This window comes from Sminthopsis crassicaudata, chromosome 3 (assembly GCF_048593235.1).
Source record: "Sminthopsis crassicaudata isolate SCR6 chromosome 3, ASM4859323v1, whole genome shotgun sequence".
Classification (NCBI taxonomy): Eukaryota; Metazoa; Chordata; class Mammalia; order Dasyuromorphia; family Dasyuridae; genus Sminthopsis; species Sminthopsis crassicaudata.
Window position 1 is genome coordinate 50,389,967 of NC_133619.1, and position 19,090 is coordinate 50,409,056.

The following is a 19,090-nucleotide window of genomic DNA, read 5'->3' on the forward strand; positions in this document are numbered from 1 at the left end:
GGATTTTTGCTTCAGAGAACAGCTTGAAAGACTTTTTTAAAAAAGCTGTCTAGTTCACTTTTCTTTTTCTTTTTTTTTTTTTTTTTTTTTTTTTTTTTTTTTTTGCTCATTTTCCATTTGTAGATTGTGTGTCTGTGTGTACATTTGTAAACAATATACTGATTGATGAACTTTGTAGGTTTTATATCCAACTATATATCTCATAATCTAGTCATTAGGGATTCTTCTTTTGTTATTTTCCTTTGTAGATAATCAGGCCAATTTCTTTTGAGTGATTATGGCTCTGATTTAGGAAATTCTGAATTGTTTCAGAACTTGATGCAATTCAGTAGTGTCCTCCACATATAACAGCATTTGGAAAACCTCACCACTGCAATATCTGTTAGTAAAGAAGCTCTAATTATTTTCATTGAGTTTATTTTCTCAAATAATTCTCAGGAGCATTTCAATACAAAATGACCAAATTCCTCATAAAATGATGTTTCTAGTTGCATTTGGAAGAATGATATATACAGTTCTGTCAAATCTTGTCTCCCTTTAGAATCTGTTAGCTAATTTTCTGTTTTGCCCCAATTTCCTTTTGTCCTCTGGTTTCACTTTTAGCAAGAATGTCAAGATTGATGCAATTCAGTTCCTCAGTCAAGAAGCAGATGGATCCTACACCAGACTGAAAGTCATTTTATATTTTTCTTTGATTCGTTAACTACCATGGCCAAAGAATTTATCACCCAAATGGCCACTCTTCTGACAATGAACCTCTCCATACTAAGCTAGGCTAGTCCTTAGAAAGCAAACTCAGGCTGTGGCTAGCTCTTTACCCAAAAGGCTTTTAGCATTATAGATCCTGCCAGTGTTTGTGTTCTAAACTGGTTCAGTGAAATGTTCTGTTTCTCTAGATTATAATCGTTTTCTTGGGGGCAGGTTTTTTGGGGAGTTTCTGGAGGCAGCCTTCCTTTCAGTTCAGTTCAATAATCCCAAAATGCAGCCAGGAGTTAAAGTCCGGATCCTTTATTTTGTCTTTCAAAGTCCTGAATCTTTTCTTGGGCCCGGTTAGCTTTCTTTGAGGCCTATCTCTCTCTTTGGTTCCCTGAGAGCTCTTTTCAGAATATCTCCAGCCAGCTTCAGTCTCTTGTCCTCTCAATGTCTCCAGCCAGCATGAAGGTAGATGTGGGAATGAATCTGACTCTGCCTCCAAGAGTGTGGGATTGTGGGTTTCTGCCTTGTGAATCTCCTGGAAGTCAATCCTAGTTCTGAATCTCCCAAAGTCCAAGAGCAGGCTTTTCCTTTCTTCCTTATATATATCTCTGTAAAGGTGTGAAGTCTAATGTGTGAACCAATGAGCGAACTCCTTTAAAGGTGTGAACTAAGTACATTACCTTGTTTCAAGTTCTGGCCCATAACATCTCCTTGTAGGATCAGATCAATCATACTAAAGTAGATACTTATTGTCTTTATTCATTCCAGTGACTTAGCACCTTGTAAGAATCCTAACAGTTCAGTATTAGAGAAACTCTTTGGGGTTGCTTGGAACTCCAGCAAGTGCTTAATAAGTGTTGAGTTGAGTGAATACTCTAGAAGTAAAGGAAATGAAATTTTGCAACCATTTTCCCAGCATACTGCTATTATTCCTAGCTGCCTTAGAGAATCATTGATCATTTCTGTTTAAAGCCATGAACTTCACGTCTTTCTTTTGACTGCAGAAAGGCAGCTGGAGATTTGACCAATATGCTGAAAATATCTTCTTCCAGTTTTCCAGAATCCTAAGGTCAGGAGTGGACATCCTAGCCTCTGGAATAATCCCTATTCTATTCTTGATTATTATAGGAACCCCTACAGTGAAAGATTTGTCTTGTGAACTTAGAGCATGAACTAATTTGAAACATTGTGGCATAGTGTAAAGAAACCTGAACTTGGAATCAAAAGATGAGTTCAAGACTAATAATAATTACAGTTATAAGGTTTGCACAGCACTTTACAAATGTCTCATTAATTCTTTCAGCAGTCTGGGAATGTAGGTGCTATTTTTATGGGATCACACAATGCTTTGGTATCCCTGCTCTCCAGACCTGGTGTTCTGTGCACTCTGGGTACCCCCTAGCAAGCCACTTCACCTGGCTAAACCTCAGTTTCAATGGTTTAATGGTTTACTTTACAAGACGGTTGTGAGAAAAACACTTTTTTAAACATTTTTAAAGTGGTACAAAAATGTAAGCTATTTCTACTATTATCAGCATCATCCTATTTTATGGTTAATTGAGATTATGTTCTTTGTACTTGATAGTTCTTTTTCTCCTTTTTTTTCCTTTTGATGAAGAAAGGGAAATCCCGTTACCTAAGAGTTATGTAGAAATGTGGATAAAATAGCAAAAACTTATAATTAAAAAAAAAAGGACCCAGTTGTCCTAATCTTGGGTTGTCAGGATTGTTGCTCTAAAGAGAAATGATGTCCTTGTTTTTAGGATCAGATAAGAGCCATGCAGGGTAAACATGTGCTCCAGACCAGAAGAATCACTGCTCTGCAGAATTTTAATATTAACTTAAATTTAGGTAACCCCTAGGCTATGTCTTTACTGCACTTCTTTCTTACCACCACCTCTTAAAATCTGTAGTTTTATTTTATAACTCAGCTCTAAAACTGTTTACTCAAGGTCTTTTTCTGACCTGACCCCAATTCCCAGTCACCCATTCTCCACCCCTCACTCCAGAAAAATCACATTATATCGGATCTACTTTGTATTCATTTATCTGTGTTCACCTGTTCTTCCCTGACAAGTTCCTTAAGGGTAGAAACCTTTATGTTTGTATCCCCATGAGTGAGTCATAGATTCTTGAGTAAACACTTATTGTTTGATTATGATGCATAAAATATTTTATACATATTTTTAATTATCTTTCTCTGGTGTATTATTTCTGAATTTTTATATCTTTTCCTCATAAACAAACATTTGTGTGAAGTATGTGTTGACAAAGGGGGAAGGTAAAGACAGTACTGGTAACAAAATACCTGAGAAAAGCTAGCTGGAACAACTGAGAGCTGGGTAATTAGGTAACTAGTCATTAGAGAATGACTGGTTACAGTTCCAGAGACCAGAGTCAGATAATTTGGTACTTTCAACCTGACAATCATTAAAATTTAGAAACAAAAAGAAAAACCTGGTGCCTAAAAGAAGCTCCCCAACTGAAAGGAGCTTCTGTGGACCAGTAAGACTGAATCCCTGAATGGCTTCTTTCTGCTTTTGGTTTTATTCTCTTGCCATCGACAGTGAACTTAATGTGAAAGGCCTATAAAGATAAAGAGGTGGAAACTGAAATTCTCCTACTTAAGTCTCATGTAAATGCTATTGTCTTAATCACATAAATGAGTTTTTATGTAACTAAAAAAAACTCATTTTATCATGTTTGCACATACATAATCTATATTGGATTGCTTGCTGTCTTGGGGATGAGGAAACAATGGAGTGAGGGAGAAAAATTTGGAACTCAGTTTTACAAAAATGAATGTTGAAAACTATCGTTACTTGTTAAATATCCTTAAGTGCACCAGCAAATGAATGAATGCTTATTGATTAGCAAAAATAAAAATAATAATAATAATAATAATGTTTTTTCCTGTTCATAGCCATTACACATTGTACAAAATGAAACCTTTTATAATCTCTAGCTTTAAGAATCCCATTCCATAATATTTTATGCATTAATGAATACTAAGCATATCTAAAATAAAAAAATATATATGTACATAAATGGTTTTAAATAAATATTCATAGTAAAAAGTGGACCTGTTTTTGTAACCTGTCAAATAGAAACATCTCTTAAATTCTTTTTCAACAGATTATGCTTGGATTAACAAGCCATGAGTCACATTTCTCTCTTTTAAGGGAGGAGGTCCGATTTGGTGGCAAGAAAACACAAAGGTTAGTCATGCCTTAACAGATATGCCATGGGAACAAAGGATAATGAAATCAGAAAAGACAGTGTTGTGTGAAGATAGTTTGTCATTATTTGCTTTATTGAGAGATTAAAAGACAGCCATGTGGTCCTAGGCCAGTCACTTAACCCCATATGCCTCAGTTTCCTCATCTGTAAAATGAGCTGGAGAAGGAAATGGCAAATCTCTCCAGTGTTTTTGCTAAGAAAACCCCAAAAGGGATCAGGAAAAGTCAGAAAAATAACTGAAAAACAACAGCAACCACAAAGCTTACATATACTGTATGATACTATGCTACAGTTGTTTCTCTCCCAGTGAAATTATAAGTTCTTTGACATTCAGGGTTATGGTCTTTGTGACTCCTCTAAGTATTGTGCTCATAACAGTCACTCAAATACAAAGGTAATGAACTTTTGCCCTGCTTACATTATCCATTGTTGGGGCTCCTTTAATGAAGCTTCACTGAGTCATAAAGTTACTTGTGTTCTTCCCTTTTAATATAAATTCAAAGGTTTTTTTTGTTTTGTTTTTTTTTGGGGGGGGGTTGTATTTTTTTTTTTTTACTAACAGAGAACTTTTTTTCTTTGGCTTTAGCCGTAATTTAATTTTCTTTCCTTCCTTCTCTAATTGTTGAATCTTTTCAGTCATATCTGAATCTTTATGACTCTTTGGGGTTTCTTGGCAAAGATTACAAAATGTTGAAAATTCTTCAGCTTATCTGTAGTTGAGAAAACTGAGGCAAACAGTGAAGTAACTTGCTCAGGGTCACAGCTAGTGGCTGAAGTTTTATTTGAACTCAGGAAAATGAATCTTTCACTCTCCTAATTGTTAGAATAAAACTTGTTTGTTTGCTATTAGACTAAAAGACAACTTGAATTTCAGAATAGGTGAAGGGAGAAATGGAACTGCACTGTTCTCTCTCTGTTATAATCCTGAAACTGCACTCCAGGGGGTTCCCAACCATTTTTTTCTCCTCTCTTTACTAGTTGAAAACCTTAACTGGATCATATTCCAGTTAGAAATGTTGGACTTGCAAAATTTTTCTGTTTTAAATTATTAGAGTTTCATTTTTTAATAATGTGGGTTTGTTTTGTTTTCCAAATCAAAAGTGTTCTTATATTTTAAGACTTTTATACCACAGAACACAAGTGGCTTCTAGTATTCTTAAACTTCATTCTAATTTTTCTCTTATTGTAAAATATAACTTGATTTTATCTATAATAGCATGTTATCATTATATTAATGATAAAACTTTAATAAAATTCATACTTCTTGATAGGTAATTTTTATATTTGATTTATGTTTTGATAGTCTGTAAAAGTAAAAAGTAGCTCTTTTAATCTGATTAATTTTCAGGGTATGTGCACCAGAAGAAACTACATTTCACCTCCTACACTTATCTTTAATGAGAGAATATATTGACTATGAGTTTTCTGCATTAAAGGTAAGTATCACACTAGCCAAGTATTTAAAAAGTGCTTTTGTGTAGAATTTTTCATGGCATTTATTTTTTTTTTTTCTCCATTTTACAATAGGACAAGATTTCCTTTAAATATGACATTGAAAGGATAATAGACGATTGGATTTTAATGGGATTTCTTGTTGGCAATGATTTTATTCCTCATCTACCTCATTTGCATATCAATCATGATGCACTGCCTCTTCTTTATAGAACTTACATGACTGTCTTGCCAGAACTTGGTGGTAAGAAATCTTTAACAATTACACTGAATCTAATTTAGCATTCATATGCACTAAAAATAGTGCTCAGTTTATTAGGTAGTTATACAAATAGGTTGGTCTAGAAAGAAGACAGGTTCCTTATGCATCAAGGTACTGAATCTTCAGCTTACAGTTTCACTGCACAATGTTTAAACCTATAGCCACTTTATGAACAGCGAAGTTAAAGTGAAATGGCCTCCTTAATAACTACTATAATTATTTGCATTAACACTTTAAGGTTGATGAAGCATATGTTAAGAATATTGACAGAAATCGTCACCTTCATAACTATTGATAAGCATAACTTTGGTTTAAAAAAAATTCTAGTCTTCTCAATGAGTAGGAACCAATAATATTATGGATCAATAGATTTTACAGAAAACAAAGAAAAAGGGCTGATAGGAAGAGAGGAGGAACACTACAAACCAAAGGTCAGCAACAAGAAAAGGGTAGATCAAGCAGAGAAGCAGCCAAGACAGAGTAGCTGACCATAATAAATTAAAGTTTCCTTAATTGATTTATATTTAATTAACATATTTATACTTAATACTGTTATTGTGTATATATATATATATATATATATATATATATATATATATATATATATATATATATATGTATAATGGATTATGAGTAATTTTATGATTACGTAGCCTGTATTCTGTTTTTCTTCCTTATTATTGGGGATTGTGGGTGGGTGGGAGAGCAGGGGGAAGAGAAGACAGTTGGGCTTTTATGAGTTATTCAAGTATCTGTGGTCCACTTTGAATTCAAGGGCAGCATTCTAGTCACTGCACCACTGAACTGAGCATTGTAATATATTCATACATAGAAATGAAGGCTAATAGGTTTGAATTAGATGTTCTCATGATGATGCTGATTAATAGAATATCATCATGTGCCCAAGGATGCCTAGAATTTTAGAGCCAGAAGGGAACTTAAAATTCAGTCATTCTGAGTTATTATTTTACATAGCAGTCTGTCTATATTAACCAAGCATTGTGTTAGGTCCTGGAAACAAAGACAAAATGAAAGAAAAAAGGAAACTATAACAAAACAGTTAAGTGTTGTGTCTAGTTTCATACAAATACTAAGAGCAGAGTCAAAAAGAAAACCCAGGGTTTTTCCCCCAAGTTCACTGTTTTTTTTTTTTTTCCACTAAACCAACTTTGATTCATTCATTATTCATTACATATATAATTTTAAAACAATTTTTCTAAAATCACAAGTGTTTTTGAATTTGAGTATAAAATTTGTTTTGTCTCCTTTAGGTTATATTAATGAAAATGGCCATCTCAATTTACCTCGATTTGAGAAATATCTTATAAAACTGTCTGATGTAAGTAATTAAAACTTTGTTTATTCAATCAGCAAAGGAATCCTTTGTAGTTGAATAGTAAATAATTGAAATAAAAACGTGTGCCATAAAGTTCTAAAAAGTATCAGTGACTAAATAATATTTTTCCTCAAGTTCTTTGTAAATATATCCTCGCATTTCAATCTTGTCTTGTAAAAAGAAAATTTAGCAGAATCCAATGGGTTTTAAATGACTATGTCTGTCAATATATGCAATGTTTTACACTAGACATTCCCCCTTCCTGTAGTTATTTTAAGTTCAACTAAAATGTTTTTGTACAGTTTGATCGAGAACACTTCAGTGAAGTTTTTGTTGATTTGAAATGGTTTGAAAGCAAAGTTGGCAACAAATACCTCAATGAAGCAGCAGGTATTGCAGCAGAGGAAGCAAAGAACTACAAACAAAAGAAACTAAAGGCTAGTAAAGTTTTTTATTTATTTATATTTATTTATTTATTTTTATTTTTCAACTAACAGTTATAAAACTCATTCTCATTGACTTATTATTGTACATATTTACATTTCTTCCTCTTTGTGAACATATCCTTTTTGGTCTTTTAAACGGCAGTTTGTCTTTTGAACTAACTTACAGGGTTTGTTCCTCTTCCCTCTAAACCCCACATCATACTCCTTAGATCAAGTTTTCTAGATTTTTGAGCCCAAATAATGATGTGATTAATTAGCTTTCTCTGTCTCACACCATGATCAATTGAATAGTAAATATTCTTGTTTTTATTCTCTATTACTTGTCATTATTGTGGCACACTTATTTGTGAACATGGATCTTCTTTTAATTCTGACTCCAATAGAACATAAGACCCTTATAGACAGGGGCAGATCTTCCTATACCTTCCTATACCTATTCTATTTGTGTAGCACTTTGGGTTTACAAGTACTTTATAGATATTGTGTCACATACTTTATGTATCTTACGCCTTAGTGGACCTAGGTCACACAAATCTTAGCATATTACATATGGCCCTTTCTTGCATTCCTACAATTCACATATTAAAAAGGGAACTCTGGCAATAAATTTTATTAGAAACTACTTCCTGACCAATGACCTAAAGCATAATAGAGCTGTACATAATAAAGATCATGTATAACTTTCGTTCTCTTATGTACAAATAAAAACTGAAGTAAGGACCAGTCTAGTCTCTGGTCTTTAAAAATAGTCCCTGAGGGCAAGGCCCATAAAATGACATTCATTGTAGTTCTTTAGCTCTATTCTGTCTTCACCAGATTTCACAGAGAATTTTATTTGAGATTGCGTAAAAAGAGTAGACAAGGAAAGGCTACCCAGAATGTAAGCTCTCTGAAAGACAGAAGAGCAGAGCAGCAGATAAAGTGGAATTGGAGAAAAAAATAGATACTGTTAGTAGAAAGAAGTTATAGTAGCATTGGTATTGGAAGAGTAGTTATGGGAAATATTAGAGAGGAAGACAAGATAATAGAATAAGAGTTGACTGGGAAAGGTTGAAGATGAAAGGAGAAAGAATTCAGAAAATTAATGATAGAAAAAATATTAGAAAATTAGGGGTTTTTTTTAAGCAACTTAATATTACAAATGTTAACAGAAAAAGATTGTCAGCAACAATCCAGGACATGCTTTTTTTTTTTTTTTTTTTTTTTTTTTTAAATAGAATGATCAACTACTTAGTAACAAGATTGATAATAGTATCTCATTGTTTTTTTTTTTTTATTAGTCATATACTTTGTCATAACTGTTATTGGGGAGTATCTATATGTAGTCCAAAAGTTTCTCATTTCCATTTATAAAAATGTATTACCACAGCCTATTTTCAAGGATCTTTACTTTGAGTTTGGGTGTGTGTGTGTGTGTGTTTTTGTCTTAGACAAGTAGCCAATAAAAACATTTATCGTGATGTTATCAGATTAATCATTCACTGCCTGGTAATGAGCAGAATCTGTACAAGTTAAAAGTCAGTTGTAGCCTCCAAACATTATTCTTCCACAATAAATTGTATCATAGTAAAACGACTTTTTAGATGGTTCATCCTTAGGAGTGAGATCTGCTCTCCTAGTCTGCCCTATTCTTAATGGGTCTCACACCTATTCTCTATCCAATTCTTTACCTTTGTCAATGTCACAGTAGTCAGGGAGGCTCTTAAAGCTACTTAGGTTTTAACTCTCAGGTTCATTGCCCCCTCCTCTAGCTTTGTCTTCATTGATCTTGAGGTTGGTAAAGCTGAAGGCAGTGAAATAGAAAAGAAAATCTATAATCTTGGTAAAGCATTTAACACAGTGCCTAGAACCTAACAAGTACTATATAAATGCTAGCTAATTGTTATCATTATCATCTATCATCATTACACAACAATAAGTAGTAAAAGAACATCAGAAAGTTGATATTAGTCAATAAGGATTTAGGGAATAAAGCAAAAGCAGGACAGTAAATTAGGGCAGGGCTTAGAAAGATTTCTTTTTGTTTCTAATCAGAATATTTCTTATCAACCAACAATGTACAAATCTTACTATATTTACCAAATTTTTAAAATAGCGGGTTTTTTTATAAGTTTGATATACTTTTTTTCAGAATTGATTTTGTGTTAATCATAAATTTTGCTTTTGCTAGTGTTAAAATATCTATTGAAGCAAATATTTACTTCTGGATTGAATTTTTGAATTTTTATTTGTTGTCATTTGTTTTTAAATTCTGAAGATAAAATATTAAGGAACAAAAACAGCAATCTCCATTGGCCCACACCACCATTAAGGAGGTGTAAAATCACAGAAAAGAAGGAAAGTGGGAAATTAGAGGCAGTGGAAGGCTTTATTTATGAAATTCCCATTTACCTGTGGAATCCTCCCAATTATTTATTGTATCCTACAGAACAATTTGTGCAATTTGAGTATTGATTATAGAAAAAACAGTTCATTATATACTAATATAAAATATATGGTTTTCAAATGTCTTTTTTTTTTTTTTTCCCCTGAGGCAATTGGTGTTAAGTGACTTGCTCAGGTTTACACAGCTGGGAAGTATTAAGTGTCTGAAACCAGATTTGAACTCAAGTCCTCCTGATTTCAGTTCTGGTGCTCTTATCTACTGTACCACCTAGCTGCCCCTCAAAGGTTTTTTTTTTTTTTTTTTTTTAGATACTTTTAGCATTCTTGTTCTTCTGGCTTACAAAATCTTTGAAATAACACTTCCATTAGTTTTTAATGTATTTTTTATATATATATATATATTTTAGGGACAGGAAAACTCCATGTGTTTGGCTGCTTTAGACAAAACTGAAGAAGAAGTGATGGCTTCAAAGAGTGAGCAAAAACTTTCCCTTGTATTTATCCTCTTTTTCTGCAAAACACATCTCCTACCTTTTTTGTTTCGGCTTCCAAAGTAGATAACTTAATAATATTAGGGAGGGGGAGAACCTTATAACTAATTCCTGAGCCTTTATGTCTTCATTCTCTTGGCTTTGTTTCAGGTGTCATAGAAGATGAACCTGAAGATGATGACCTCTTCGAAACAGAATTTAGACAGTACAAGAGAACGTATTACATGACAAAGATGGGGGTAGAAATTGTTTCAGAGTAAGTACTTCTTAGTTTCCATGAACAGTATCAGCTGCCTCTCAATGCTGAGGAAGATACAATGTTTCCATAATTTTCAGTTTCCTGACCTCATGGAGCAGCATGGTCTATTAGACTGAGTTCTGGGTCTGGAATCTGAAGACCTGAGATCCTTTCCCAGCTCCAGTCCATCTAGTTGTGCATTACATTGGCAGAATTCCTCTCTGAGCTTAAGTGAGATAAGGGGTATAAAATGTTTTGCAAGCCTTAAAAAAAGCATTGTAAATGCTGGTTGATGTTATTAAAGTTATTGTGGTAAGACTCACAAACAACAAAAAAAGGATTCTGTCCATTTAAAATTATTGTTCAGGATGGCCCTAAGATAGCTGTGCAGATAACTGCGTATAAGAAGAGCATGTCACAGCTTTGTGCCAGAGTAAAGGACAAGAGTGGTAAAGGTTTCTTCTAGTCCAAGCCTTGGAGGCATCCTAGAAGTAGCAAATTTGAGAAAGGGAAATATGCCCACGTGACCTTTTTTGCATTTGCAGTGACTTTTTGGCCGATCAAGCTGAATGTTATGTGCAGGCTATACAGTGGATTCTGCACTACTATTATCATGGCGTTCAGTCCTGGAGTTGGTAAGCCCCATGCTTCGTGCAGAAAAGGAAATGATTGTAGATCTCTAATAACTCTTCTGATTTAAAATTTCATGATGCCATAATTTTTATGTTGTTTTTCTTTTGATAATTACTCTGATATACTATATTATCATATGGAATTTTCTTTTCCATGTTGCTTTTATTTATGGTAATTTTTCAGGTGCAATAGATAATAGCAAGTTTAGCTGAAAAACAGGTAAAATAATAACTATGGATATCATTTCAAAGAGCTCTGTGTAACTGAGGTATTCCTAGTTCTGGGAAGTGGCTCATAATAGAGAGTACCTCATCATTCTGTTTGTAACACAATATTTATATGAGTAATCTCTGACTTCTATCATTTAGTTTTTACTCTTAATACCAAGTATCAAAATTGAATATAATTGTATATGTAATTTCAGTTTGAGGAGGAAGGAATTATTATTCAACTATTCAATAATATAAATTCATTATTTATTCCTTTACTCTTCCCATCCAGAGCAGAGAGGTGTGTCTTATAAAAAGTTAAAGAGACATAATTCCTGGGTAATTAATCATGTTATTAATTATGTCAAATAATAAAAGGGCAGTCATTTGGCAGTCTTTGGTTTACCAAAGACAGATTATGACAGCTTATCCTCCCTTAAATGTTCTTGGAAGGATGGGCGTTCCCAACAAATGACAACCAACTCTGATTGCTTAAAAATTAATGAAAAGAATATTATAATGAGGTTGTCCTAATCTAATGAAGGGTTAGATAACATGACTGTGATTATGTTACTTTTATTCCAGAACAATTTAGACAGATCTACCTCCTATCTAAATCTGAGTAAAGCAAATGGGTTTCCCTAGTTAGGTGGAGTTGAAGAGAAAGTTAAATCCCTCTGACTAAGTGTTGTTCTTCAGGAGCTTATTTGATCTGCAGAGAATGAGGAAATAAGAAGGGGGGAAAAGTCCTGAATCTCCCCGATAACATAAAAGAGAAATAATCATTTCTATCAGATGGAAACACATTAAACTACCCAAACTATTATTTACAAAGATCCAGGAATTGGGGAATATTAGCTGTATACTGTCTCTGTACTTAGTAAAATAGATTATTATCTTGGTTCAGCCTCTTAAGTTTCTAGTTAAGCAAATAATTTTTGTTTTATAGGTATTACCCTTACCATTATGCACCTTACCTATCAGATATTCGCAACATTAGTGAACTCAAAATTCAGTTTGAATTAGGAAAACCTTTCATGCCATTTGAACAGCTTCTTGCAGTACTGCCAGCAGCCAGCAAAGATTTGCTTCCTGGGTGCTACCAGGTGGGTTTTAGAATTGAAGGTATTTTATTACTTTGTTCTTTTAAAATTTAGTTAATTTACTATTAAAGTGAGAAACATGGTCTCCTGAATGAGATTATAGACCCACAAAAGTAATCATGTCATATGTATTTGGTTTAAATTTGATACTAAAATTAAATTAAATACTAATGATGATAATAATTCAGTCTTTCAAAAATATGATTTTATAGGTATGGGTTGTCTTTTCCCTAATGCAGAGCTCAGACCAGAAATGTTATTAACTCCATATTTCACAATAGTATGTGGAGGCTTAGAAATAAAGTAATATAATGGACAGACCACTAACTCTTTTCTTACTCCTTGTTACCTTTGTGACTTTGGGCATATTCCATTTCTGTTTCTACTTTTCCAAAGCAAGGTAATTGGATTAAGTAATGGTCCTTTGATCCTGTGTATGCTCAGGAAATGGCCTACCTGGGAACAGAACCCATGAATCCTTCCTAATTTGTACTCCAATTAGATAATGATTAATCCTCAGGGAAGGAAAATATTACTTAAGAAATAGGAAAGGCCTTCATTCCAAGCAGGACTATTACAATTTGGGATAAAAAGATTCTCCTGTACAACCTTCATTGTTCTATATGCTTTGAATATGAACAGAGCCTTTATTCATTTGTATTCCAACCTCCTAGTCCTTTACCTATTTCATTCTTTCTCTCTGGGTATCCTACATTTTCCCTATTTGTTGAGGGGAAAGGAGTTAGATCAAAGACCTGGTTGTCAACCCCAAATAAGTTAATTGGTCTTTTATGGCCATGGCCAAGTCACTTAAACCTTTTCCCTCAGTGTCTCCTACTCACATCCCTTCCTGTTCAAAATGAGCCCTCAGTTCCACATTATCACTATGATCCTTTATCATATACCCCAACTTCCTGTTTCCCTATCAAAATGGGGGAATTATTTCGTGTAATTACATTTTGACTGAAAGTCATTTACTGCTGTGATTGCCTCAACCGTATATTTTTATATTATCCTTTTTTTTCCCCCTATTAAAAAGAAGTGGGGTGATTTTTTCTTTTTTCTTTTTGCTAATAAAAGAGTTTCAAGAATCATAGAGGGATATTAGAGAAGCAAGACTAGAACTGGGAGACTAAAATTATACAAATCTACTGAACTATGCCTGGGGCGATAGAGAATTCAGTCCTTTTAGGATTAAATTTAGGGTAACTAAGGGCAGGGTTGGTTGGAAGGGATTGACTTCCTCCCACAGGAAGTCTTCCTTAGAGACATGAGACAAACCATCTGAGACTGAGGACCCCATGTCTCTTGTTAGCAACTTCTTTTTGCCCTGACACCCTAATCTTCCCTCATTCTCTAGAATTCCTCTCCCTTTTCCCTCTCTGAGGGAAGCCTTAATAAATTCCTGCCTGCCTTCTACTCCCACGAGTCTCCACATGTGTATTTTTAGTTTCTAGAAAATTTGACTTCTCTTTATGCCTCATTCCTCTTAACCCCATTGTTTGTCTTCAACTAGATGTCCATACCTCCAATTCATTCATGATTTCTCAGAACATTATATATGCTTTTTCTTAACTTCTCTTCCTTTCCTATCTCATCTCTCTAACTAGTTAAAACTATAGTCTCTTCTACTTTATGTAAAAGTAGAGAAGTGCTGCTGTCTTATCCTAAATTTTATTCATTCTCATCACTGGACCTTCATACCTCCATCCCCTGAAGCTGTTCTATATATGTCTTATCTCTTTAATTGTCTACTCTTTTTAAATTTTAAATTGTCTACTCTCACTGCCTACAGATTAAACTTTCTCTTACTACTCAACCTTTTTTGCAATATGGATTCTGATACCCCTCAAAATAAATTCATTCAAAATTATTAATGATATCTTAATGGCTACACCACATCAGAGGTTAGCAAGCAATTATTAAGTGCCTTTTGTGTGCCAAGCACTACAGTCTTAGGGAGCACTTTGTGTAGACAACTATATACAAACAAAATCTGTGTACTGTAGAATGGATTATGTATAAGGAAGATTGAGAAAGCCTTCTTGGAGAAGATAGAACTTCAGCTGAGATTTGAAGAAAGCCAAGGAAGCCACAAGGCCAAAATAAAAAGGGGAGAGCAGTGCCAGAATGAGAGACAGAATGAGTGGGGACCACTAGGGAGGCCAATCTCACGGGGATCATTGAGTATACAAGAGAGCTAGGGGACTATATAAGGTAAAAGAATACTAGGAAGCTACAAGTGGTGAAAGGCTTTAAAAACCAAAATGAGAATCCCTATTTGATCCTGGAGGCACTAAGTAGCCACTGCAGTATAGGGAAATGACATTTTCAGACTTTCTACCTCTACTCATGATATTATTGACAATGAAACATATGTTCAGAATATCTCTTAATAGAAGTGAGTAGTCATTGTATGAGTCAGGAATTTCAGATTTCAATTTTTAATTTTGGAAACTTGGGGACAGAGCAAGGATCATTTAAGTACTTCACTGATTAAAGATTTGAAAATAACTGGTTTGAACATTGTCATCAGGGATACCAAAAAAAAAAAGCAAAAACATGGTCCCTTGATTCAGGGTGTGTAATGTTCTGTTATCTCCAGAAACTGCCGGTCTCTGGGAGGAGATCTCAACTCAATCTCTCAGCCAGCTTCTTCTGACCTAGAGTAGAGACTCCCCTTCCTTGCTCAATGTTGCTTCTTTTATCCTCCTAGAGAATGGGCGTGGAATAACTTAGGGGGTTCTGGGAAAAAAATACTTCAACCAATGAACTTGCTCCTCTTAAGTATATAAGCTCCTCCCCAGAAGTTCAAAGGGGTAAAACTCCCCTTAAAGGCCAGAACTAGAGAATTGTTAAGTACCAACTTAGCACTTAGTAAGAACCTATCATCTCATTATCTCATTAGCACTTAGTAAGAACCTAACATGGGAGCATCTATTCTGTTGTAGAAGATAGCATGTAAATAACTAGGTTCATAAGAGATATATACAAAATAAATGGAAGAAACTCTCAGAGATATGGCATTCATGGCAGTGGGAGACAGGGGGAGCAGGTGGTAGGAAATTTGAGGTAAAGAATTTTTATGACAGCCTGCAGAGTTAAAAGTTAAAAGAATGTAGGAATAAAAATGTCACAGAAAAGGCAAATATAATATGTCCTTTCTTTGCTTCTATTAGGGGGTATAGCTACCTATTGCTTCATTTAGGGGCAGCCTTTAGTAATAGAAAGTATAAATTTATGCTTTCAGAATATAAATAACTTTTAGATTATACCTTCTGCTCTAAGAGAACATATTCATTATAGCTCTGATAATACTTACACAGAAACAGTTTTCCTTTGTTATATTCTGTGTTCACAGCATTTGATGACTAGTGAAGACTCTCCAATTATAGAATACTATCCTCCAGATTTTAAAACTGATTTAAATGGAAAACAACAAGAATGGGAAGCTGTCGTTTTAATCCCATTTATTGATGAAGTGAGTATAGAAATGATATGTATGAAATTTTTTTTTAACAGTTTCTGCCTAAGAAACAGAATGGTGCCCTCAAGAGAGAGGTGGCTCTGGCATGTGCTGCATACTGACTGAATGGCCTCTGGCACCAATGGGCTGGCCTACAAGTCACAAGAAGTCTCCTCCTAGGTTCTTTTAAATTGATGGAATGACAAATTCAGTTCCAAAATAATTGTTTGTATTACAGAATTTAGGAATTGGATTTATTTTATTGATAGTTCTTATTCTGTGCTTAATGCATGGAACAACTTATTACCAAAATTCATTTCTCTACACATATTTGAACCTGTATAGCAGGCAACTGCCTTCTATTTTTTCTACCATCTATATGGAATATATTTTCTTCATGACTATATAATGTCAGAATCTTATGATTCTGACATCAGCATCACCTCTAGCTAGGGCAGTGCAGTCCATTCACTATCTCTTTCTCCCTGCTTTCATAGTGTTGTTTTTTGCATGCTTTCATTTGGCTGATCTTTGCCCCAAAGATCATAGAATGGGCTTTCTGCATTTTTCAGTGGCATTCTTTATTTTAAATCCATCTTATTTTTCCCGTTGAAATTGATGAATACAGACAGAAATTTAGTTCTGTAAATATCAATATAGAATACCTTTGATTTAACATAATTCAAAACCTGTCCCTGTTTATAGATGTGTAGTAATTTCTTTTTTTAACAAAAAAAATTATTAATGTGTTGTTATTAATGTATAAGAACTTATTATTAATGGCTATAATATATTACAGTTTACTCAAGTTATTGCTAAGCAAAATAATGCTCATTAATGCTAATATTATAAGTGCTGATTTTGCTGTTGTAAAATATGACCTGAAAATAATCCTCTGTTTTAAATATAGATTTACTGCATTTTTAATTTCTGCTACTCCTCCTGCCCACCCTTCCTGAAAGTAGTGAAGTATTTTCACTGGGTGGTGGTAGCAGTAATATTTTAGGCTTCCAAGAATAGAAATCCATCCCCCATTTTTTGGTGTAAATTTGGAAAAAAAACGAGTTTGTCATTGATGATCTTCTTTGTCAGAAGTGTATGTTCTATACAGTGTGTTGCAAAAGTTCCTATATAGGAATATTTCAATTACATATAAGGCACCTTTTCTGACTGAGGATTTTTGGGCAGCAAATTTCTCTCTCTCTTGATTTTTTAAGACCCGACTACTGCAGGCCATGGAGTTGTGCAACAAGTATTTGAAAGAAGAGGAGAAAAAAAGGAACAGGCATAGTGAGTGCCTGATGTACTGGTTTGACCAGGATGCCGGGTTTAAGTACCCCTCACCCTGGCCTGAGAAGTTCCTCACCATTGAAAAGTGCCGTACCAGGTAAAAAAAAAAAAAGATAATCTGAAGTGGTAGAAAGAAAGGCCTTGCCCTTTATGAGAGTGAATAAGTGAATACCTTGCGACAGAAACCTGTCCCCATTGGGAGTTCACAGATTACAAATGGCCATAGAGATGTTGTGTTCTTCCTGAATTTTTATGTTTATGCTTCTTTCTCAATGAATGGTAGAATTTTCCTGCTCTGGGGAGGCTCCCATTTGGTCCCAGTACAATTTAGTTGCTCTGGGAGGAAGAAGGGCAGTAAAAACAATTTTGCCTTTGCTTTTAGAAGACCTGGGTTCAAATGTCATCTCCTTCATCTGTTACATGTGTATCCTTGGCAAGTTACTTAGCTTCTGAGCATTAATTTCCTCTGACAATGAGAAGGTTCAACCAAATGGTTCCTTCAAGTTCTAAATCTCCCACTTTAGAAGCTAGACTATCCCAGGCTACAATAAGCCATCTACTTTCTGGAACTAACTTACCCTTTTTTTTTTTTCCTAGCAGTAAATATAGATTTCAAGATTACTGGTTGACTTAGCCACCCTTTGCCCAACTTTTGAAGATTCTCCCTAAAAGGATTCTCTTTACCTGCACCATCCCCCAATCCAGTAACTAGACACCAACCTTCTAAATGATTTATAGAAAATTTTCTGTAAAACACTGCCGATCATCAGGAATTCAATGAGGATTTGAGGAAGGGATAAGAAGTTACAGATTTCAGAGGAGAGAAAATTTGTTTTTCAGGTGGTGTGGTTATTGAATGACTCCTAGCTCAATCCATCAAAATAGAACTAGATAGGAAAGTACCAGAGGAACATGGAAGAAGGTGGGGCAGAGCTTTATCAACCCCTACAAAAGCAAGCCTTTACTTCATTTTTAAAAATCAAAGAAAGAAGAAAGGTTGCTATTGTTTTAAGCTTATAACATAGTTATTTCTCAATCTAATGACTTTGTTCATTTTTTTTTCAGGTATAAAATAATATCTTTAGATGCTTGGCATGTGGATATTAATCATAATAAAATAACTAAAGTCGATGAGAAGACACTGTATTTCTGTGGTTTTCCTACTTTAAAGCACATCAAACACAAGGTCAGTAACTTAGCTTCAAATCATTTTATTTCTGCTATTTAAAATAAAACTATAAGAGCTAGAGAAATAAATGATTGGGTGTTTCTTGTTTGTTTGTTTTTTTAAGTTTTTTCTGAAGAAAAGTGGGGTACAAGTATTCCAACAAAGCAGCCGTGGAGAGAATATGATGTTAGAAATTCTAGTTGATAATGACTCAGATGAACTTGTAAGTATCTCATTCATTCATTCATTCAGCAGTATTGATATCATTATTATGAGTGTAGCATTATGTTAGTAGCTGAAAATTTTTACAAAGAAAACAACACATAGTTGGGAAGACAATCAAATGGGTAACAGTGGTATATAAAAGGAACTGAGTATTTGAGAAATACTGAAATAAAAATGGTAGCCAAAGACATAAAATAGAATTGGTTTGACATGGGAAAAAAATAGTATCTAGCGAGGTCATTTGAGTCTCGGAAAGTGGGCATTGAAGCACAAAAGGAGGAAGAAAAGGAGACTGCTCAGAAAAGCATCTTGTCCCTAAGAAAGTTTTACAAAGAAAAAGGTGTTCAATGGTATGTGACCCTGCAGAAAGACCCAGTGAGAGAGAAGATGGAGAAAAGATTCTGGATTGGGGGCTGGAGACAGTGACTCTGAGAGGATGGGCAGTGGAGT

General features: G+C 34.3%; 1 protein-coding gene across 3 annotated transcripts in view; it reads left to right on the top strand.

Annotated features, from left to right (window-relative positions):
• The window catches only part of XRN1 (5'-3' exoribonuclease 1), an 84,845-nt gene that overhangs the window by 13,095 nt on the left and 52,660 nt on the right, over positions 1-19,090 (top strand). For all 3 annotated transcript variants that reach the window (XM_074298440.1, XM_074298439.1, XM_074298442.1), the window contains exons 6-18: positions 3,832-3,914; positions 5,285-5,372; positions 5,464-5,632; positions 6,922-6,989; positions 7,289-7,423; positions 10,225-10,291; positions 10,459-10,564; positions 11,092-11,181; positions 12,338-12,494; positions 15,853-15,972; positions 17,175-17,344; positions 18,313-18,433; positions 18,540-18,638. In XM_074298440.1, the coding sequence (XP_074154541.1) occupies positions 3,832-3,914; positions 5,285-5,372; positions 5,464-5,632; positions 6,922-6,989; positions 7,289-7,423; positions 10,225-10,291; positions 10,459-10,564; positions 11,092-11,181; positions 12,338-12,494; positions 15,853-15,972; positions 17,175-17,344; positions 18,313-18,433; positions 18,540-18,638 (1,473 nt within the window). The remainder of the gene's footprint in view (positions 1-3,831; positions 3,915-5,284; positions 5,373-5,463; positions 5,633-6,921; positions 6,990-7,288; positions 7,424-10,224; positions 10,292-10,458; positions 10,565-11,091; positions 11,182-12,337; positions 12,495-15,852; positions 15,973-17,174; positions 17,345-18,312; positions 18,434-18,539; positions 18,639-19,090) is intronic.